Below are 23386 nucleotides of genomic sequence, written 5' to 3' on the forward strand. Positions count from 1 at the left end.
ACATGATCATTCAGCCAGTAACAAGTTCTGACACTTGTCCTGACACCCAAGGCACACGTTTCTGTCTTGTCCACAGGAATATAATGAGGATGTATGATGATCCACAGACGCTGTATCTCTGGCATTTGCCTAATTTGTCTACAGACCTTGAACAAAAAAGAAAGTGAGATTAGTCTGCATGGTGTCTGCGTGATGAACCCATGCTGGTCTTGGGAGTCTCTGCTCTTTGAAAACTAACTCTAGAATTTAGCCAGCCACGATGTCAAGCGCACTTCTGTGTAGTGTATGGAATTCACTCCTCATTTTCGAAAATCAGAACTGCGAGTCTCTGCCTTGGGCACATTTCCTGGTAGACAAGATCCTCGAGACAAATTCATCGATAAAGGAACTGGGGCCCGTGGCCCAAAGCACTGACAGCGTTTATGTCCCTGGTGCTTTATTATTTTCCAATCTTCTCTACTCATCTGGCTTTCGGTTACCTCTTAGCAATATTCTTTTTGGCACTTTTCAGCCTGAAAACTGTCCTTCTTGATCAAAAAGTAGAAGCAAAATCAGACACGAGAAATTGGCTTTTGCGTTTGTTATCCATCAACATCATACCCTTACTGGCATTTTTGTTAATACTAAGGTATCTTGGGAAAATGATCGATTCAAAGAAATTTTCAATTACTGGGTTTTGAAGTTAGAGATTGCCCTCTGGCATGAGAGGGAGAAGCCACTCTGAATTAATTTCCTTGTTTCCATTGTTATTGACATCACAATAGCCATTTTATGTTTCCAACCTGAAGAGAAGTTGTGAACATACGTATATATGCATAATCATGAGGTCGAAGGGACAAGACTGCACGATGTTTCTTCATTCAATGACCCAAGCATATGCATGGCTTCTCTTCCACATTCCAGCTGTGATGCAGCTCCTAGATGTTCATTATATGGGGATGATCTCACTGCTGGGTGACAGTTGTGAGCTGGCTGTCTACTGCCTTCCTATTGTATGTTACACGTCACTGACTCATGAGCCACACAGGAAGTTCACGGCACCATAGAATATCGAAGCTGGATACCGTTCATTACACAGATGGGAAAAGTGAGGCCCCAAGATGGAGTGTCATCTGGATAGGAAATCAGACCCACTGTGTTTCTCCCTGACACCGCCCATCTCACTGATTAATGACAGTGGGGCGTGTCATTTTATACTTTGCGGTGGACCCTCAGCTTTGTTCTTCCTCCCACTGATCTCAGCAAGTCAGAGGAAATGAGTTGGGAGAAGCCTGAGTCAAGGCATTTAACAATGATTGAATTTCCTGTCCTCACGGAACGCAGTGTCTCCTTTTGTATGTTCTTGGCTTGATTCTGAAATGGAATCATGTCAATTGGTCCCCTCCCTCTGTATCAGGTGCTCTTGTTTCCTCTTCCCTAGGCTCCTCGTAGCTGTTACAGCTGCTCTGTCTCTGCCAAAGTTGAAGGTGACAGAGCACAAGACAGCCCATGGAGCCAGGGAAATTAGTTTGAACTAGAATGAAGGATTTTCTGCTCCTTGGCCCCATCTCTCTGGACCCTGCAGTGCACCAGCCATGGTGGCCCTTCATCCCACCCACACCTTGGTTTCCAGGCAGGTGTCTTCCCCAAGGGCCTCCCACTGTAACCCACGCCTAGCTGTTTGCAGAACCTAGAGGCTGGGATTGCCAACTCCCATTACAGTGACCTCTGCTTCTTCAAAGTGGTTCTCCTATTGACAAGAGAGCTATGAGGGAGCAAGGACCAAGAAAACTCAACGTGGAGGCCCACAGTCAAAGCACCAACTCAGTCATTCATTTGTATCCCTTTGCAGAAACTGACCCCTTTGGTTCTCGTTCTTCATTATCAAAATGAACATATTCTTGGCTCTCTCACTGGGTTATTGGAGGAATGCTTTATATACTCCGATCTTAGTGTCATCAGTATATAATGTTTGGAAATCAATAATTAAATGGATCATTTGATAAAAACATACTTCCAGATTTCAGTCATTCTATCTTTGGAACTGCCGTTGGACTGTTTCCTTTCTTTTTTCTCTGTCTCCAGGACCTTCCTCCAAGCTTTTCTTCAAATACTTTTCTTTACATCCATGGGGCTCTTTCAAAATCTCTTTTAGGGACTCCCCAGAAAACCTCCTCCCCTGAACTGCACCTCCTCCTCATTTTTATTTCAACAAGATGAGCACAGGACCCTCATCACTACAGACGGTACTGTACCTGTGGCATGGAGAAGCTTGAAGGAAGAAAAGGGTGGATCAGAGAGTATTCTTTGTGGTTAGAGATGAGGGCATGATGTGAGTGAGAGGTCTTTGGTATGCACTACTTGGCAGCAGTAAAATGCAGAAGTTTTTAAAATTGTGTGCATGCAGCAAAAGCAAAATGTTGAATTTTAAAGTATCTTATTTTCCTACTGGTTCATATGCACCCTGACTCACATTTGAAATATTATTGGCTGAGACCTGGAGCAAAATATAAATGCTTATTTGTGAACAACACGTTTAAGATAAATGTTCACACCTCTGCGTGGTTTTCTGAATGTCTGATGAGATTCTCACTTGTGTGTCCATGGAGTCTAAATATTGCCTTTGTGTTAGGCCAGAGCTTCTCAAAGTGTTCACCTAAGTGCCCCTTACTAGAGAAGAGAGTGAATGCAGACAAGGATTGTGCACCAAACCCTGAAGAAACCTACTAAAGATGTGTGTTTCCTTCGAAGCTTTATGTTTTATCTGGGAAAAAAAATACCTATGGCTGTTGTATTTTATGGCATAGCATATCTAGCTTTATTTTATTATGAAAATGTCTTAAAATGTTCTCTCATATTCTAGAAATATTGAAAGAACAGTGTACAGCATGTAAATATAAATATTAATATGTAACCCTAATGAAACCATGTCCCATGTGGTCCAGTCCCAGAACCATGTCACATTTAACAAAATACAGCCTAAATTCATAAACAAAAAAAAAGAAAAGAAAAGAAAAAGCTACTAAAAAGGAACTCTGTTCTTTACCTGTTTTTCCTGAACGGTAATAAAAGGGATCCAATTCATATCTCCACCCAGAAGCACTTCTTGTATTCCCTTTTTTTCTTCCACATTTCACTCTCCAAAGCATCATCCACCACCACAAAATGCTCCCTCTCTATCTCCCACATGGCTTTTACTCTCTTCCACTAAACTCCTTCTTTCTCAACTCTTTATTGTGTGGATCTACTCAACTGTTCTAGAAAAGAACTTCTCCTCATCTTCCCTCCTTTCTGTGTAGTCTCTGATTCTATGAACAGGCAAAGACCAAATGAGATTGAGGATTAGGGTGGTGGAGAAGGGAAAACTGGACCAACAATGACAGTATTCTCACTGGCGGGCAGAGAGAGAGATCTCTAAAGATTATCATGTTCATAATTTGTATCCTATCATATATAAATATAAAAATGGAAATATTTCATTCCATACTCTGTATTGATTGCAGGTCAATGTGTCATTTTGTTCACATATTACTGAATGTTTGGGATGTAATTAGATGTTGTACCTACAACTGACAAGCATTATTACCTTCCTTATTTATAAATATGTCCCATGAGTGTTAGTAGTGATAGGACATAATATTTTAACCCAAAACTGTGCTTTTTAATATAAATGTAATATTTAAAGAACAACTATTTGGAGCCCATGCAAAATTTTAAATGCCTGTTCTGTTACTTTGATGACACATTTTGTGGAAAATCAGGAAATAACTGAGACAAACATTTCTCTTGGTCACCATCATTATGTGAACCCATGTACCTTTATGACAAATATTTGCTGGCCTCCCCTTGTATCACTTAAGGAAACTCAAGATCTTTGTGCTGAACAAGTAAAACTTTCAAAATGGACATGATGGAAGTCACGCATTGGATTTTGCTTCAAAATCTTTTCAGTTAAGTGTTAACCATAAACAGATTGTATTTTATTACTCAAGCAGATGGAATGATATCATTGCTGTTTTTTTAAAGCCAGTTCAGACATTAATCACTGTGTGTACCTTTTCATTGGTGTCATATTATATATATATAAATATTTGTGACTAGATTAAGACAACCAAATGAGCCTTTTAAATTAGTAGCATTTGTCTCACAGGTATGTCTATCAGGTAATTTCTATACAGAAGGCTGTAAGGTAGGTGCTCTGGGGAGGGAGAAATCATAGAAAGATGTCAGGCAAAAACTAGCCTTTAAGGATCCCCAAAATCTATAAAGCTAATAAAACATTCCCAGAAATAATTATACCACTGAGTGGAAAGTGTGAAGTGCCTTCTGAGAGGTTTAGAAGAAGTATTCCGAGAATCTTAAGAAGAGAGAGATGACTTAGAGATGGGAGCATCAAAGAAAGCTTATGGAAAAGGGAGCAGATGACCTGGGCATTGGTGGATGGTTGTACAGGAACTCAGAAGAAGGACATTTCAAGAGAAGGGAATCTTAACGAAAGCAGGAAATGTTTAGGTACGGGGTGGTGTTGTTTGGTTGTACTGAGGAAAAGGGCTGGATGGATCATGCAATTGAAAAGATGGTTTGGATCTTCTTAACACAGTTGGGGAACTTGTGGTTATTCAGAAAGAGGTAAGGGCTCAAAGGCAATGATAAGCAGAGATGGGGCATGGGACTCCAGTAGTCTCCTGGTGGAGAAGGGATGAAAGGCAGTCTAGACAGATGGACAGCAGGCACAGGGACAAGCGGTCGTGGAAGGATATTGAGCATCCTGGGAATAGTGAGAACTTTGTTATGGCCCGAGCGTATGTGGAATGAGCAGGGCTGCCTAACAAGACAAGAAAGGGAGGTTGCAAACACATTCCAAAGGAAATTATAGGCCAAGCTAAGGAGTTTGGTGTTTATCCTAAACACACATAAGAACTAACAGAAGGTTTATGAGAAAAGTAACTCTATGGGCAGGCTGGAGCATAGGCTAGCAGGGTCAACAAACTTTTTCTATAAATGGCCAGATCGTAAATATTTTAGACTTTGTGGAGCACATATGGTCTCTGTTGCATATTCTTTGGTTTTTCCTTTTTCCTTGTTCTTAAATTCTTTCCTTCTTCTTCTTTTTTTTTTAAATAATCTTTTAAAAATGTAAAAACCATTCTTTACTTCTCTAGCCGTACAAAACCAGGCCTCGGCTGCCTTTGGCCCTCTGGCCTTGAGAAGATGGAAGCGGCAGGAAAAATCGGACCCAAGGTTGTTGCACAGAGAGCAGGTGATAGAGATAGCAATGAGGAGATGCAAGGGGGTAGGTCTGACATAGAATTTGCCGCAACAATTGTTTGACTGTGGGTAATTAGGAAGAAAAGGCCAAATCAGGTATGATTCTGAGGCTTCTCGAGAGACCAGTGTGGTGGTATTGCTGTTAGTTAACACCAAGACTCTGGGGGAGTTTTGAGAGAACGTGGATTCAGTTTTGAAGCTGTGGAGGGTGATGTGTCCGCGGGTCATTCAGGGAAAGGGTGCTAGGGGACAGTTGGCCCAGTTTCCTCCCATCCAGAATGCGTGCCTCGTTGGGAGCCTCTGAGGTAATAGATTTGAAAGTATAGAGCGTCACGTGAGTCTATAGGACAGGAAAGAGCTGGTCCTTAGGAAGCTGAGATGGGCGGGAGGGTTTGGGATGAGTTGGAGAGGGCGAGACTGGAGCCGGAAGACCAGATAGGAAGCTCTTGCAATAGTCTAGGGAAGAGGAAATAGTGTCTCAGAGTGGAACAGAAAGAAGGCGACAGATGGGAAAGATAGCATGGGGAAGAATCACGAGAACTTGGCACTGTGGAGAGAAGAAAGAGCCGTCTGTGATCATCGTCCTCAAATTCCAGTGTCATGGGAGGAAGCTACCTCTGTCTTGTTCTTTTCTTAGTTCTTGTTTTAGAAACCTGCTAAGTGACTGAAGTGCTCACAGAGCATAGAATCTGACCACTTTTGTAGCTTTTCAATTTTTGCAATCACTTGCAAATATCTTATTTTAAAGTACAGTGGAAGATAGCCGTGTCCCGCATGCAAGAACTTTTGCATGTTCTCTATTAACACTAGAGAACATGTAGAAATGTAGTAAAAACAGTAGAGTCCTCGGTGAAAGAGTTAAAAACAGATTTAAGAGGTTGGAACTAGGACATATCTTAACCAAGGGCTTTGCAATTGTCTATAAGCCTAGGGTAAGCTCTCAATCTAGGTAGACTTGCATGTTGCCAGCCTCCCTGTAATTCGTTACACTGGATCGAAACAGTTGCTTGTGGCCTTATTTTAGCATATCTTCCTTAAAAGTCTAAGTGCCATTGAGATACGGTAACTCTGTACATCTGTCTTCCCAGTGCATTAAGCTGCTTTGTTAAAACACATATATAACCACCTCTGTCCACAATGTGCACTCACTCTAACACTCGAGATGCTTGGCAGTTAGACTAGAAAGGGCACAAAACCTTTTTTTTGTCTGTTTGGCAATTAACCATTCACTGGCTTTTTTTGTTGTAACATGCACTTCCTTTCTCTTGTTTTCATTCAAGCTGTGTACGCCATGGAAATTAATGTGGAGACAGACAAACAAACAGGAGAGACCAAGATTCTCTCTACATCCACCATTGGCCCAGAGGGGGTCCATCAGAGAGGAGTCAAAGTCTATGATGATGGTACCAAAGTAGTCTATGAGGTGCACTCTGGAGGCACCATAGTAGAAAACGGAGTGCACAAATTAAGCTCAAAGGATGTAGAAGAGCTTATTCAGAAGGCTGGACAATCAAGCTTAAGAGGAGGGCACGTGTCAGAAAGGACTGTGGTTGCAGATGGGAGCGTCAGCCACCCTAAGGAACACATGCTCTGCAAAGAAGCCAAGTTAGAAATGGTACATAAGTCTAGGAAAGATCATACTTCTGGGAACCCAGGGCAGCAGACCCAAGCCCCCAGCACTGAAGGGCCAGAGGCACACTTGGATCAGCCAGTCACCATGATTTTCATGGGCTACCAAAATATCGAGGATGAAGAGGAGACTAAAAAGGTGCTAGGCTATGATGAAACCATCAAGGCTGAATTGGTCCTCATTGATGAAGATGATGAGAAGTCATTGAGGGAGAAGACAGTGACAGATGTGTCCACTATTGATGGGAATGCAGCTGAGCTTGTGTCCGGGAGGCCCGTCTCAGACACCACAGAGCCCTCATCCCCAGAAGGGAAGGAAGAGAGCCTGGCCACAGAGCCAGCCCCAGGTACCCAAAAGAAAAAGCGCTGTCAATGCTGTGTTGTCATGTGACCACTTCTTTCTTCCCTTTTCTTCTGGGCAGCCTCTGTGCTCTCCACCACTTACGTAGACCTCACTGTACCACTAACTGCAATACTGTGAACTGGAAGCAAACACCTGCCTTGCCTTGCAGTTGGATTGCTTTGATCTCTCTTATTTTTTCCCTTTCATTTTCCTCCAGTTTCCTCACCTGAGAGACAACGTGCATGTGTGTGCTTCATTCTTTCCAAGAACTTGCTTTTCCTCTAAACCTTTCCTTGTGTCTTCAAGAGTGAATCAATTCCTTACTGCTCGATTGGAATGGACTCTTCATATCAGCCAGTTATATAGTAGCCTTAATTCACTTGACTGGAATTGAGCCCATTGGTACCGGGGGCTTCATTTTGTAGCGTGTTCCTATCACGTAGTCACACATCATCGCCACGTCGCTGATTTCTCCCTTGCCTCCCTTGCTGTGGATCTTTGCTTTTATATCTTGTGTGGCAAAATGCTGTTGGCTCTAGCCGGTTGCTAGTGTAGCCAAAAGTGGACCTTACTTAGTCTGTCCAATCTAGGATGATGCTTTTTGCTGCCTTACGTAAGCTTCCAGATTACAGTATTGTGCATCTTTGGCTTTCCTTCTGTTAAAACTGAAATGAAGTTGATGTAAAAGAAAAAGACGCAGCGCTTGTCACAGCTGAAACGTAGGGACTGATTCCGTAACCTGCTCATCAGGAGCTGTCTCATTCTATGGCTTAACTGATGGACCCTTTCTATAAGAAGCACCATTTTTAATTTTCTAAGGACATGAGACAAACATTGTTTTAAGCATCAGTCGTGATCTCCAAAATTAGGTAAATCCATTCTATTCTCTCAAAAAAATGTAAACTTTTATATTGGTTTTTTTTTCACGGATATTTTCTGATCATGTTAATCTGTTTTCAACGAAGGGATCATTTTGAGGAATATCTCTGCAGTGACCATATTTCTAAAAGAGTCTTTGTGACCTACCCTGGTTCCTGCGGCGATGTTCCCACTTCATTGTGGATGGTGCTGTAACTGAACTTAACAGTTCATCTCCCCTGACCAGTTGATTACAGAGCCTTACATCTGGACTCTTTTCTTTCTGTCCCTGTGAGAAAGAGAATGTTTCCCGTAATGTCACCGTGTAGGTTTATTCACCCCTCAAAAGAAACTTCAGAATGGAAAAAAAATTTTAAAGATTAAGAAAGACCTGTATTCTCAACGTTAAGTACTTCAAGCCATTCCACAAATGCTCATTGGGTAACACATAACTGAGCTTTTTAAAGCATGGTTTCTTAAACTTCTGGAGATTTCGGAACATCAAAAGATAGTTTTTATCTAGAACATGATGAAGAATTCTTTTAAAAAATTCTTAGCGCTCCCCCAAAGCAAACAGCCACATGTATAGTAAAACCAAAGGGAAGCAATTTAGTAAAATAATAATATAGTAATGAAACAAAGATGTAACATTTTAGTAACAGAGATATCTTAACTTTAAGTTATTTGCCCAAATGTTCATAGTATTATTGCAAATCATTTATAAAATTATCTTAGTTCTATAGAACATAGTTTTGAAAAACATACAGTAAGACATACTACATCCAGTCTAACTTCTGTGGAAAGTAGATGAGAAAAAAAAAAAAAGGTAGTTTTGAGAGAGTTTTTTTACAGAACCAGCTAAATTTGTCATAAATAGCTTTTTTAGTACTAAATCTACCTATGATTATTTTAAGTGTCTTTGCTTGAAATTATATTTATTCCAAGAGGAAAGAAAAAAACGATAGTTTTTAATTTTCAAAGTTACTTTTTTTCAAAAAATTTACATTTTTAATGAGCACAAAGTGAGTAATTTTATCACCAATATGTAAACAAAAAAAGTTAAACAAGGGAGAAATAAAGGAGCTAAGTTCTACTTTCTAGATGATTCCATCCATGGCTTGATTTTGAATAGCTGAGGGAATATATCTAAGTGTCAGGTTCACCAAAGCAGCTACAATTGAATAACTGCTCTATTACCTGGAAATAATACCTGGTTTTGCTGCCTATAAATCTTGCCACTCTCAGCTTCATGCTCCTCAGTAAATGGTCGTTTAAGAAGCATCATTTAAATGTTTGATAAAATGACATGCCAGATAGACCTATTTACATAGAAAAAACAGATTCATTGTTTTGGACAATCTATTCCTTTAATTATTTAAGAAAGAAACAGTCTAAAAGTTTACCATCACTTATCTTTTTGGGAATTAAAACTATTTGATATGAGTTTTTGAAAGCACAGTCAGTGAGTGGAATGATAGAATTTAGAGCCCGTGGGAGTGCTGTTTGAGAAACAGAATCAAGAGTCTTAACAGGACAGATAATTCCCTGAAACGACCTACCATAAGTCAACTGGTTTCTCACAGAGACAATGATCTGCACCTCTCTCTACAACACTACGTGTAAGATCCAAAAGACCAATGATAATCTACACTCTCATTCATCAATTATTATTATAGGGATTAGCAAATTATATGAATTTGAGTTCTCTCTATACTTTTAAAGCTTATCATTTAATGGTTTTTAACATAAGATGTGTTCCCTTTATTAAAATGATTTGTGGCCACAGTAAATGAAGGTGTGTATGAATATGGCATATGTATTTGCATATCTTGCATCATTTTCCTATCATAACAGGGGATTCAGGCTCAGCCAGGACTTTTATGGGATGAGACCTATAATCCCATCTACAGCAACAAGTAACTCTCTTTCATAATGAAAATATCCACAGAGTTGTGATTGTGAACATTCTGCCTTCCTTGCTGATATTGGCATTTTCTCTGTAAAAACGCTATTGTGTGTGGTATCACGTCCTTCAAAAATACAGGGTATTGACTTCCATAACCAGACTAATTAGAGAATCGATAATGAAGCTGCAAAACCGTGGTTGTTTTTGAGCTAATGGTTAGTGGGACTTTCTTTTAAAATCGTATAATCAGTTCCCTGTTAGATGGAAAAAGGAGAAAGAGGGAAAGAAGGGATATTTCGTTTGTTTATAAATAGATTTTCAATGGCGTTGAATTAAAAATCCTTTAATGGTTAAAATGATAAAGTTCAACCTTACATATCCTGAAAAATCTTGATGACTTGTGTATCCTTGACTCTTTTTTCCTTTGATGTACAACAGGACAAACTAAGGGGATTTTTTTTTTTACTTTGTACCTCTTTTACCCCTAATTATACTATTTTCCTTATATAAGCAAAAGTTAGTTTGACAACATCCAGTGATGTGGCTTAATTTTGGGAATAGAGAGGACGAGGGACTAGGGAATTTCCTTCTGGCAACCCCAAACATGGTTTCCGTAAGCCTCCTGAGCAGCCTAAAATTATTCAAAGGCCTTCAGGAAACGCAAACAAATTCTAGAGTTCATTTGGTTTGACTCCTTTCTGAAATGTTAACAGACATGTGTCTGCTTCAGACTCCCACCTCTTCCATTCTACTTTCTGGTGATAAATGTGTTTTTCCTACATGCAAGTAGACTATTTTATTTTTGTTTAGGGTCAAGTTTTTATAAAAGGGGGAAAACATCTAAACCGAGTTTTCTAGAGATACAATATTATCTCTGGAGCAAAACGTTGAGGCCAAGTCTGAAAACAGCTTATTTCTTTTCACTTCCTGCAGAATTTCATTTCAAGGGGCTGCAGGACACCCTTGACAATGATCATTTATTTAATGCCAATGAACCAGTGGGTAGAAAAAGAGGAGGGAGGAAACGTGATAGAGGCCAAAATCGAACCACTAAACCAGTTCTTCCCTTTTAAAAAGCATTAACCCTGTCGATTTAAGGGTCTTACTCAAACTCTAGAAGCTCTGCCATCTCTGTTTGTCACTGGACCCACTGCGAAGTCTAACTCCCCAAGGGGCCCATTCCTTATGGGAATATTCTCATCTCCTGCGACCCTACTTTGTTTACAACAAAAACCATTCCAAGGCGAGCAGTTGCATGTTGTATTTTTGCAACGTGCACATTTGGTATTGAAACCACCGATTCTCAGCAGAGTAAGATGTAAGTTTCAGAAACTTTGTAAATATGCAATCTTTCAGAGGCTCCTCAATTTGCTAATCAAGGTATATAGAACTCCACTGATTAGGATAGAACCAGAAACTATCCTTTATCGTCTTGGGTGGTACAACCCAGCAGGGCCACAGAATTATGGTATATATCACAAAATAGCTCGAAGGCATGAGCAAGATGGAATCTTTGAGTCCAGTTGCCAGTTCACCTTCATTGTGTAGTCTTCTGGTCTCTTCAGGAAAACTTTCCTGCATTTTTTAGGGAAAAAGAAAAGTCGATCTTTTATGAGGAGCACAGTGCCGTTATGTGTCTGTATTTTCATAGCTTCAGCAAAGTCCATAATAAAATTCCCATTTTAACAAAAACCAAAATACTTATTATTTGAATGTAGAAAAAGACAGGATAAAGATTACATCCTCAAAGCGTCCAAGGGCAACTTCACTGGGGATCTCTAGACTAGCCTCCCTCCCACCCCCTTGAGTTTTATACGACTTAAATCGGCCTCTGCTTCCCCTCTCCACTCCAGTTGAACATAAGGTCAGAACCGTAGCACAAAAAACTTGCTTTCAACGTGAAAATATAACATGTAATTTTGGGGACTGCAGACTTTCTGCATCAAAGATCTGGACAGCCTTAACTTTTGTAAAAAACAATTTTTCAATGCTCTCTTTTACTAAGCAGGAAAACAAAATGCTTCCTGACATTAATGACTTTTTTATATTTTGTGACTTTTCTAAGTTTCTACAGGTTGAGGTACGAATGGTCATCTCCCCATATTGCTCTTACTAGTCACCTGGGGCTATTTTTTTGCAAGTCACTGCATTTTTACCAAAAGAAAAGTCTATTTCCTGAACCAGAAAATTCTCCCTAGATTTCAGGCAGTCCTTCTGGAGTGAAAGAACAGAAACACAGAAAGAAAAGAATTACAGGGTGGCTTTCTTTTTATTTTCCTATGGTTAATGTACTGTATCGTATATATGTTTACAGAATGTACCTGCCTTGTGATGTTCACAAAATGAATGACAAAAAAAAGAGTTCTGATGTGCCATTTGAAAGTTTGCCTTAGCATCGCTGTTTATGTTCTTCTTTTCTGTCCTTTTCAAAAGCGCAGGTTGTATTCCAAAGCTGTATGAACACAACATTCTCTTCCCCACCCCTACCCAGCCCTCTTTGGAGCTGTGAATTTCATCACAGGAGCCTTGAGGCAGATCTGGCTCAGGCGGAACAAAATGAGAATAGCTTGGGCATTGCCTGTGCCCGTCTACCAACCACACATGCTCTTGTGTTCTCATTTGAGCCTGCAGTCATCACACTCCGACATTCCTGGGCAGGCCACCTGGAGCACATGACCTGCTACAGTCCTTCCCGCCGTGAGGGAGGACAACTTGTGGACCTCCTTTCTGGGCCTGGGAGCATATTTTAAAGCACAATTGGCACAGCTTGAAAAAGCAGGAGAGTGGGACTCACCTGGTGTGATTCAGCCATATCTGAGGGGGTGCCCGTTCATTGTAGTCTAAGACGAGTAGCATGATATGGGTGGGAGTCAGGAGTGGCTGTAGAAATAGAATATTGTACATTTATGTATTTTTTTAAGGAAAAATATTTTTATAATGAAATCTGTATGCATTAGGAAGCTTGAGTTTGAAAACACCACTGATTGAGTTATTTCTCCATTTCATTAAGGTAACTTTCTGGTGAGTTCTAGAGCTCTAGCCCAGACCTTGGGGGGCATGGGGGTCTGTGACCTGCCCTTGCACCGCCACTGCATGGAATCTGGTGTTTCCAAACAGACCTAGGTTGTAAGATCAAGCTTTCTATACCTGGCATAAGAAACTGTGTTAAGTGGCTTGGGAGCTCTCTGGGCTACACCTTTAACAATATACAACGATCTTTTGGAAGGAGATAGCTATTTTAAATATAAGCCAAGCCCAGCAATGATCAAAGTCTCACTCCTTCACATGTTTAAGGAGTAACTGCTACATTTGAGGTTAAGAGACCACTCGCTCTGGTGCATTTGAGTAATATATGTGAAATGCTGAGTCAGAAGCATCTGGCCATCCACAACCTAGACATAAATGTATAAACCAACAATATAAAACTTACCAGGTATTGTTGGCCTTGTAAATATCAACAAGGCTGTATCTTATTTTCAGAGTTAAGTCAAGACAGGAAAGAATTGTCCTTAGCCATCCATACAGGAGATTCTGAATGTTTAGAGTTTTGAATTGGATTTTTTTTCCCCCAAATTTCTGCCCACCTCCTGAGTTCCCATCGCATACACACGCAGTTTCATGAAGGTCTTCACCCACGCCTGTTCCTCTGGCTGACAGAGTGAGTTAAGCCTCAGAATCTACTCCCTACTCCTGGTAGACTCTCTTCCCAGGCAGCATCCTTTCCTGAGCTGGGCCCCCTTTTCTACTACCCTCAAAGACCGAGATCCTTTTTCCAACAGGGCAAGGTCATAAACACTCCCTCCATTTCAAGAAAAAGAACCCCTCTGGTACCCATGCAAATCATTAGAATTCCTTCATCATCAGAACCCCTCCAATATGCCCAACTCAAGCCCAGCTGTGAACATTAGTGTCATGGAGACAAATCCAAAAATGAAAGAACTACGCAACCTCCTGAAGGTGCTAAGGGAGAGCCAGTGTACTCTGGTCTCTTATTACTCTGGGCACCTCTCAGTTTCCACATGAGGTGGGCAGGGATTCATCCAGTCTCTAGGTTTTGCAACAACAAGCCTTTAAGTACAAAGTGGCCACCAGGCGATGCCTGATCTGAACTCTTCTGCGTGCAGCTCCAACTCCAATTCCGTGATATCCTATTCTGGCAAGTGGGAAGAATTCTATCCTTTGTGGGGTTCTGGAACATTCTTTCCTCCTCTCAAGCTCCTGACTTAGTAGAGTTGAAATCACACAGGGGTTCCAGAAAATGTTGTGTCTGATGCAGCTTTTCAGTGAATGTAGGTTGTTGATGGAATTTTCAGCTTTAGCAGCTCACTGGGGTGAGTGACATCTCTGTAAATATATCCATTTTGTGGTTGGTTGGGGGGTGGGGTGGGAGCCTGTCGTGCTTACTCTGAATTAGACTTGCCGGACTAGCTGCTGTACTTTGTAACCTGAAGTGTACTTTGACTGTTCTGTTTCCTTCAGATGAAAAACAAAACAAAAACCGACTTCAGAAATAACACTGCCAGCGACAGCTGATGCTGTACCTGTAGCTTCTCTCTGGTCCTCTGTACAGTATTAATAGACAATAAACTGCCTTTTCACTGCATCTACCTCTGTGTGTCTGTGCCCCGATTCTTTCCCCTTCTCACCTGCCACGAGTGGACTTCAGGCCAGACCGCGTTGGGAGTGCCTTCGACTGCTCACTAAAACTAAACACTAACTCAGTGCCTTTCAAACTTGAGCATGCTTCAGAATCACCTGGGGTACTGCTAAGAATGTGGAAGCTCAGTCACACCTCTGGAACTCAGATTCGGGTTCCTGGGTGGGGCCTGGTAACCCGCGTTTTAAAAAACGTCTCCAGGTGATTCTGATACATTGGCTCCTGGCCCATGCATGGGTCTAGATGCCCCTTGGTGGGAATCCCTGTGGCCTGCCTGTTCCAGCTGGTTTCCACACTAACTAATCCCATCTCCCACCATTTCCTCTCTAACCCCCTCTCGCACATCTGTCTCCACACCTGTCATTCTTTTTCTTGATCCTTGCAAGCCCCCAGCAGCGGCATTGACTGGGATCTGTGGGTCAAGCTCAGGCTGCCCCTTAGGTTAAGTGGTAATCATTCAGAACAGTCTTCTCACCAGGAACATCTGAAGACACATGAGGACTTTGCCATTCTTCTTTACCGTTGTATCCTCTTTAGCTAGAATAGGGTCAGCAAACTTTTCTGTAAATGGCCAGGTAGTAAATATTTTTGGCTTTGTGGGCGAGATAATTTCTGTCACAACGACTCAGCTCTGCCAGAAAGCGGCCATACGCCACACGTAAATGGATGAATGTGGCTGTGTTCCAATGAACCTTATGTGGAAAACAGACAGTGGACCGGATTTGGTCCTTGGGCTTGTAGTTTGCTAAGCCCTGGCCTCAAACAGGGCCTGGCACATAGTAGGTACTCAATGAAAAGTTAAAAAGTTACTGCATGAAAGTATGAACAAAGAGCAAATGTGATACCACCTGCGGAACTGTCACAGAAAGTTGTTTTCTTTGAGGATATGGAGTAAATGAAATTAGCTGGTAAATTCTTATCTGTTTGGATTCCATGGCGGATTTTTTTTTTGATGTCTTTATGTATGGAAGGTAACTTTATAGATCAACATTTGAACGGTGCCTTGTAGACTGCTCAAACTGCCAAGCCGAAATTAACGAGTGTTTCAGCCAATAGAAAGTTGAGGAAGTGCAAAGACATCTTGTCCTTGTCAGGGTACTGGGGATACCAAAACTGGGTGGTCCCCAGGCATCTAAGCATTTGATCCAAATGTTTGTGGAGCTAGGTTTTGTCTGATCCAGCCTACACATGAGCGACAGGGTTTTCTTTACATTATTCTCTTTGTTAATTGAAATATTCTTTAGTGTGTGGACATGTAGACTGGAACTCTGATAGCACATTACACATCCCACAACTCTAGGGCACACCAACGGTGACACTTCTAGTAGTGTATGCAGAGCTGTGTGCTTACATCCATCCCCAGCATTGTCATGGAGTTAAAGAAAATTTTATTTATCCAAAGCACTTTGAAAGCTGGAAGGAGATGAAAAATGTTAGTTTACTTGTGATGAGGAAGTTTCTATTCCTCTACCAAATGTCTCATCTTTCCCAAATGCATAGGCTGTTCAGATATATTTCGAAACCAGTATAAAAAGGGAAGTTGCTTTTCCCTCCCTTGGGTTCGTGACTACTTTTGTATTATTTTGAAACATATGAAATTGCCATTTTATAGATCTTATTGATATTGTTGAATATGAACAGTTCCATACAGCTGAACCTAATAATTCTATTTCAGATTTCATTTCCCATCACGGGGGGCAAAAGATTACCAGATGAACTCTAACTATAGCAGGAGAAATTTAGGTGAGAAAACAAGAACTTTGGAAGAGAATATAGCTCAGTACTACCAAGGTAGAACCAGGCATTTCCCCTGGGAGCATAGGATTTTCTTTAATCCTACATCAACCCTATGAGGTAGACATCGCTATTATTCTCCTTTATACACGAGGAAACAGAGATACGGTGATAGTAATTACTTGCCTAATGTCGCAGAGCTAAAAATTGGGGTGGAGGTGGGCAGGAACAAGTTTTGAGCTCAGCTGTCTTCCTTTCACACAGAAGGCTCTATGTCATGAAAGTGGTGTGGGGATGAAGCTGAGACTGGATACAAAAACATGGATAACAGAGCCATCTGTGCAAAACAAGACAAAATGGCACCTTCTTATTTGGCACCTTTATCTACTCAAGCAAGTGCTCTGTAGTAACACCGCCCCCTAGAGGATGGGGTGGGGGTGTCTCTGCAGCACTTCCTTCCCAAAGGAGAAGGAGAGAGTGAAATCAGCCGTTGTTCTCTTATCTGTTCGTTAGCAATCCTGTTGTTCTGCTTGACAGTTTTTCCTTCCCTGTTCAGAAAAATGATGAACAAAATTGCCCAAAACCCTTCTGTAAAGTCTAAGAGTTGCATGGCCATCTCTGAATGGGCAAAGGTGGCTTTGTGGTTGTGGCTAGTATTGTTGTTATTATCATTTTGCCCATATCATAACAGCTATGAGGAACAGTGCCCTATGGCATTGTGCAAGCGCCTTTTGACCTAGGCTGTCTTACCCTTCTGCAACCACCAGTAGAACACACCGTCTCCCCAACAGCCCAGCTCCTGTCCTGCTTTCCTCAAACGGTGTCAAATCCTTCACTTTATGGCCTACACACAAAAGCAAAGATTTGCTATCTAGATATTAAGTGTACACGGTCTCAGAGATCATCTAGTGCAGAAGTCACAAGATGGTTATCCACGGGCTGCATCTGGCCTACAGTTATATTAGTTTTGCTTGTGTAGTGTTTTAAAATCTTTTTAATTCTTGGGCAAAAATGACAAATTAGAGAATTCTCATTTTAAACGTATGGATTTCCAGCTTCTCTTGATATTTCAGAGGCTCTGTCTTTTTAAAAAATTTCTCAAAGCTGTTATTTCTTCTATTTCAAGTTTCCAGGGTACATTAGATATTCTTCTATTCTTGCTTACACAGTAAACAAGTATTCACCAGCCCTTGGGCTCAGGTTCATGGGTTTTCCCTGGAGAAGGGTGTCAGGCCAGTTAAACTCAGGGTGTCTTTCTCTGTTCCCTCCTCCTGGGAGCACTGGAAAGTGCCAGGTTCCAAGGGGCACAAGCCAGGCCCAGCTGTGTAGGTGTGCAAAGAGCTCCATGCACAGGTCTCTGTGCCTTGGTGCTGAACACCTTTAGTCTCTGGGACAGCACAGAGTTTTGTCCAACTACTTAGGGCAACATCAAGCCCATGTGAAAGAATCATACAACTGGGGCAAGATGTCCCAGGCTCCAGCTCCCAGGGTCGGACTGAAGACCAGGGCCAAGAGGAGCTGAAGGGTGGCGTGTGCATCCCTGAGAAACTTGGTCCAAAGGGCACATATCTAGGAGGCTCTGAGAAAGTTGGCGGCGGGGATAGGGGTCTGGCAGGAAAGTCAGGGAGAAAAAGCAAGTTAAGAGGGACTAAATTAAAGGTGAGAGAAGTGCTAGGAATAAGGGGCTTGTGCTATTCTTCCGTTGTTTCCCTGGCTGACAGTGGCCTGGAGCTGATGGTGGCTGCCCCCTTTAGAGGATCCATACTTTCTTATTTACCATCACCACCACCACTTCCTATGACCTTACTCCTGGCCAGCTTCCTTTGTTTATATCACCTGCCTGGCCCCTGTTGGCATTTGAGTGTGTAAATTACCCCTAATCTACCATAATCTACTCATTTTGTGGCTAGGTCAAGTGAGTCCAAGGTGGAGATGGGACTTACCCATATCAAGTCAATAGCTCAACCAGAACTAGAGATGAAGTCTCTGAACTCTTTTGGAAAAATGAAGCTTTGTACTGTGTTTAGATTTAAATCTCATAAAACCATTTTAAAGTTTGAACAGGCTAGAAGCAGAAAGCCAATATCAGAATCTGGTGGTTTTGCTTTCTTACAGAAGAACCCGTGTGACTTGTATAATGAAAGATTATCACAAGGCTAATGAGCTCATTTATAGCTCAAGAGAAAAGAGAATCCTTTTCCTACAGCAATTTATGGTGTATAGATTATGCCATTCTATATTCCTTAGGTTGAATGAATGATGTAATGTTTTAAGAACTTTATGCTATCATGTGCTTTGTGGTCAAAAGTTGCATTCTTGGAAAAATAAACAAAAACTTTGTATCAGCAGTTGAATAGTTCTGAGGGCCTCATATTTCCTCCTAGGAAAAATAACAGGAGGCAAATCCCATATATACTTAAGTTTAAATGTGTTCTGCTCTCCCCTCCTAAGCTGTAGTCTCTTGTCTTGTTCCTGAGGTCATGTGGTCACAGAATAGTAATATTCTCTAACATTCACTTCCTTATCTTACTGAGAATAATAATCAGCAACGTTTGACAGTTCAAAGAACTGATAAAATAGGGATCTTTCTTCCCATGACTTGTCATGAAAAAGCAATGTGATCTAGTATTTTCTTTTTTAAAAGTTTTAACTAAAGGCTAATCAGATTTAAGGTGATCATTGTGGGGCAGGCCCGGTGACCTAGAGGTTAAGTTCACACACTCTGCTTGGGCGACCCAGGGTTCGTCAGTTCAGATCCTGGGCATGGACCTTCACACCGCTCACCAGGCCATGCTGTGGTGGCGTCCCACGTAGAAGAACTAGAAGGACTTACAACTAGGATATGCAACTATATGCTGGGGCTTTGGGGAGGGAAAATAAAAGGAGAAAGATTGGCAACAGATGTTATCTCAGGGCCAATCTTAAAAAAAAAGAAAAGAAAATGCAAAAAGAAAAAAAGATCATTGTATTTCCCCACTTTTTTTCCATTCCCAAGTCACTGAGTGTTGAAAACATGAGCAGCAGACTTACTCTTTTCAGGCCAGGGTTCTTCTGTCAGCCAGAGGCCGGGCTAAAGGTGAGAAAAATTCTGAGTCAGTGTGAATCGTCCGTACTATCAGAATATGCTGTCTCAAATTTGTTTCGTAGTGAGCTTGTTTCAAACCAGAGTGCAAGGACAGGTTCAGTTGTTTCTTCTTTCCCAGAATTCTGACTAAATCCTAACTATACTCACAGACTCAGTGTGAGATTCTATCATATACCTTAACTCCGTTTTTCCTAAACTTTGACTCTTGGGGTATCACCTTAATTATTTTTGTCCTGTGTGTACACCACCTGTGGACCATCATTTAATATTTTAACCACTTCTTTGGCTTAAATTTACTTAAAAGGCCCTACCTTAAATAGGTTGCACATGCCATAAAAGTAATTGTCAAAATATATGTAAATCCACATTATTAATTTCCAGCTGCATACAATTGCCTGATGGTAGATACAGTTTACCTGAGACCAGCTCTCTCACTGTTAAAGGAAGGAATAGCCAGATTAGAGAGGTGTCAAAAATATACCTCCATCTCTTTAATATAATCAGATGGAATGAAAGAGAATCAAAATGGTAATAACTTTGTTGCTATGTCGTTCCGTGTTATTTAATGCCATGCTCATTTACCCCTAAAATTTGGGAAACCCTGCCTTGCTTCATTGTTAGTTCCTTAAAAATCCCAATAGTTCATTTTGAAGATTAAGATGAGAAATACGAAGTGACTTGCTCAGAGCAACAGGAAGTAAGAGCAGAGACACAGAGCTGGGATTCAAACGCAGGTGGGAGTGACTTCAGATTCTTTCTGTTCCACCAGGAGCCTGTCATGCTGTTCCTTTTATAAGGAATGAATTGAATACATCAGCAACAAACTTAAACTCTCCAGTAAAGATCTCCATCATTTAAATAAATAAAGTAACATCTGTTCCAGCGAGAGCTGTCTCTGGCATAAGCAGTTTTTCAGTGATAGAGGCCAGATCTAATTGGGCTCTTCTGCCTTACTTGAACAGAGTTACATAATCAGATGTGAGTTTCCAGAGCGAGGGGAAAGTGATGCAACATACAAGCTCACCCGCCCACTGATGGGCCCAACAGCTGGCTCCACTGTGAAGCACGCCTGCTTTCAGCTTCAGTAGTCTTCTGAGCTCTAGCAAGCTGACTCCTGCTTCGCAGACTTCTTGGTTAACTCTTGAAGAGTCAGAGTCAATGCGAGCTGTAAAACTGGCTCAGCACTGGAGACTAAGCAGAACTTCATGGAAAAAGAACCATTCAGGGATATGTCAACTTTTCTCTTCTCTTGTCTTCTCTTTCTTTTCCCTCTTCACTCGTCCCTTATTTCTTCTCTTCTCTATTCTTTTCTATTGAATGAACCTGTTTTTCACAAGAGATGCTCTTCCACCTATAGGATGAGTTGAACTTCTCAAAAAGTCCGTTAATTTTCCCAGGAAGCACCATGCTGTAGCTCTCTGGTTCTCATTTCTTGCTTGCTGCACGTTAGAATGGGACATTTTCTTAAAAATAAAATTATGCTAGGGCCACACCCCAGAGATCCTGATTTAATTGGTGTGGGTGAGGCCTGGGGCATTTATTAAATGACTCCAGGTGATTCTAATGGGCAGCTAGGGTTGCAAACAACAGTGCAAGAGAGCCCAGAGCAGGCAGGAGTGGTCCAGGCTGGAATCCTTGCCCCAACTCTGCAAACCAAGGAAAAATGTAGGCTTTGGAGTCAGGAGCAAAGTCAAATGCCAAATCTGTAACTGCTGGCTGAGTAATCTTGGGCAATCGATTTCAATTCACCAAGCCTCAGTTTCCTCTTCTGTAAAATGAGAATAATACCTACCTTGTAGGGCTTCTATTAGGAATATTTTAAAGACTTCTCATTCTGCTTTTCCTTTCTCCTTTCTTTCCCATTACAAAAGAAAAATATTTGAAGCAAGTTATAGAAAAAAATGCAGCAAAAGAGAAAAAAGAGAGTGAAATCAGGTCAAAAGAAAAATAAGATGAAACTAGAGGACTCTATCTAGCATAGATTTCTTTTTTTTAACATGATTTTTTTTAATTTTTATTTTTTCTGCTATTTCTTCCCAAATCCCCCAGTACATAGTTGTATATTCTAGTTGTGGGTCCTTCTAGCTGTGGCATGTGGCACGCCGGCTCAGCATGGCCTAATGAGTGGTGCCATGTCCGCACCCAGGATCCTAACTGGTGAAACCCTGGGCCGCCGAAGCAGAGCCTGCGAACTTAACCACTCAACCGCGGGGCTGACCCCTAGCATAGATTTCTGAATGTTTATTTCTCTCTCATTTGTTTGAGCAATTCAGTTTGCAAAATGTACAGCATAATACTACTTTATCAACCAAACCACTGAATTCTAAGTTCTTGGATCTATTTTGAAAACAACGAAAACATGAGATTATAGAATCAGCATTTTTGAGTGAGGGGACCCGTGGCCCGGGCTCTGTCCCATTCATTGTGCTGCTTAGAAGAATTCCTCTTTCCTTTCTTGGCCCCATCATCCTTATCTATAAAATGAATAGTTTTTCTAGATGACCATTAAAGCAACTCTGGGTGATATTCTAGGTGGATGTCAACATCAAAGCTATTTCTCTATAATTAAAAAGAAAAGAAAAGAAAAGAAAAGAAATACATCACTCTCAGGAGTGTTTTTCCTGAAAGGTCCTGAAATCCCTGGCCTTTCTAAGCCAACATACAGGCAATCTGCTGTGGCCCTGGCCTGGCCCTGAGGAGTTCCCGGGCAAATCCCCCATCACTGCTTTGCTCTAGGGTCTTACCATCCCAGGGTCTTTCCAAGCCCAATGGAAAGCCAGTGGCCATTTTCCTGTGTATGGAATCCAGTGGGGGAGCACCTGACTTGCCAAGACTTATCATTCCCCATGGTTGAAAATAAGTTTGGATTCCCTTCAAAAAATATAAACAGACTGGCCTTATTAGGGGCTAATGCCTGACATCTTTGTGCCCCACTCTCTCCTGACCCTGAAAGTCTTGGAGAGTTGGTAAATACCCAGCTCGAGTCTCCTGAGAGGGGAGTACAACAGACACGCACCCCTGCTCATCTATTCTAGATCGTTTCTCCAAAGGAACCTTGAGTATTTGAGCAACAGAATGACGGTGCTTCTCTCCCCAGACAATGGATATTCTGGGTAAAACACCAGCTTGTGCCCCATAGCTGAATGTTCCGTGTAACTGAATCGGAAATCAGTAAACCCATTCTGCCCCTTAATAGCTTTGCGTCTTTGGGCCAGTCACTTAGCCTTTGTGCTCTGCCGGATGCCACAGTTAACGAAGCATAAGCATTTTTGTATTGATGCAAAGAGCTTTAGAAGCAGTAGATACAAAGCTAGTCATGGAAGTTCCCAGTCGAATGGGGTGAGTTGGCTGAAGTTTGTCTGAGGATAGGTTGTTTTGGGTCTTTTCATCTACCAGGAGAAAATTCCCTCCCTGCGTGTTGGAAGGAGAAGTGGGAATTCTCCGATCATTTCCCGAGGCGGTGGCTGGGTAATGGAACCCTTCGTTGCAAGTGTAGAAGCTTCCATTGAGGCATCTCCAAGACCCTCCCAAACTGAAGAACGGAGAATCGCTGCTTTGTTCCTTCCTTCCAGAATCAGGATGGAACTCTTCTCTCTGAAATTCAAAATTTGCTAAAATGGAACCCTTTCTCCTCCATCTCCCCTCTCCACCAAGTCAGTTCGTTCCCACTGATTCCTAACATAAATTCTCCTCTTTAATTAAGGAGCCCACCCCCACCCGTCACTGGCCATGTTCAGCGACAGCTTTGCCCATGTTGTTTTGTAGACATCTGGAATAGTCCCTTTCCTCCCTGAGTCTAGAGAGGTCTCAGTCATCCAACTCAGCCATTCATCTCATACGGCCCCTCACCTCCCTCAGGTCCCTCGTTATCAGCCCTTCTCTATTCTCTGAACTCCTGCTCTCCTTTTGTGACCGAGCCTTTACCTG

General features: G+C 41.6%; 1 protein-coding gene across 25 annotated transcripts in view; it reads left to right on the plus strand.

The window, feature by feature from the left end:
• PALM2AKAP2 (PALM2 and AKAP2 fusion) overlaps nt 1-23386 on the plus strand; it is a 467689-nt gene that overhangs the window by 251357 nt on the left and 192946 nt on the right. For 10 of the 25 annotated variants that reach the window (XM_070251287.1, XM_070251285.1, XM_070251286.1 and 7 more), the window contains one exon: nt 6528-7223. The exons of the other annotated variants lie outside the window; for them this stretch is intronic. In XM_070251287.1, the coding sequence (XP_070107388.1) occupies nt 6528-7223 (696 nt within the window). The remainder of the gene's footprint in view (nt 1-6527; nt 7224-23386) is intronic. 25 annotated transcript variants of the gene reach the window in all.

The sequence above is a fragment of the Equus caballus genome, chromosome 25, assembly GCF_041296265.1.
Source record: "Equus caballus isolate H_3958 breed thoroughbred chromosome 25, TB-T2T, whole genome shotgun sequence".
In the NCBI taxonomy this organism is placed as follows: Eukaryota; Metazoa; Chordata; class Mammalia; order Perissodactyla; family Equidae; genus Equus; species Equus caballus.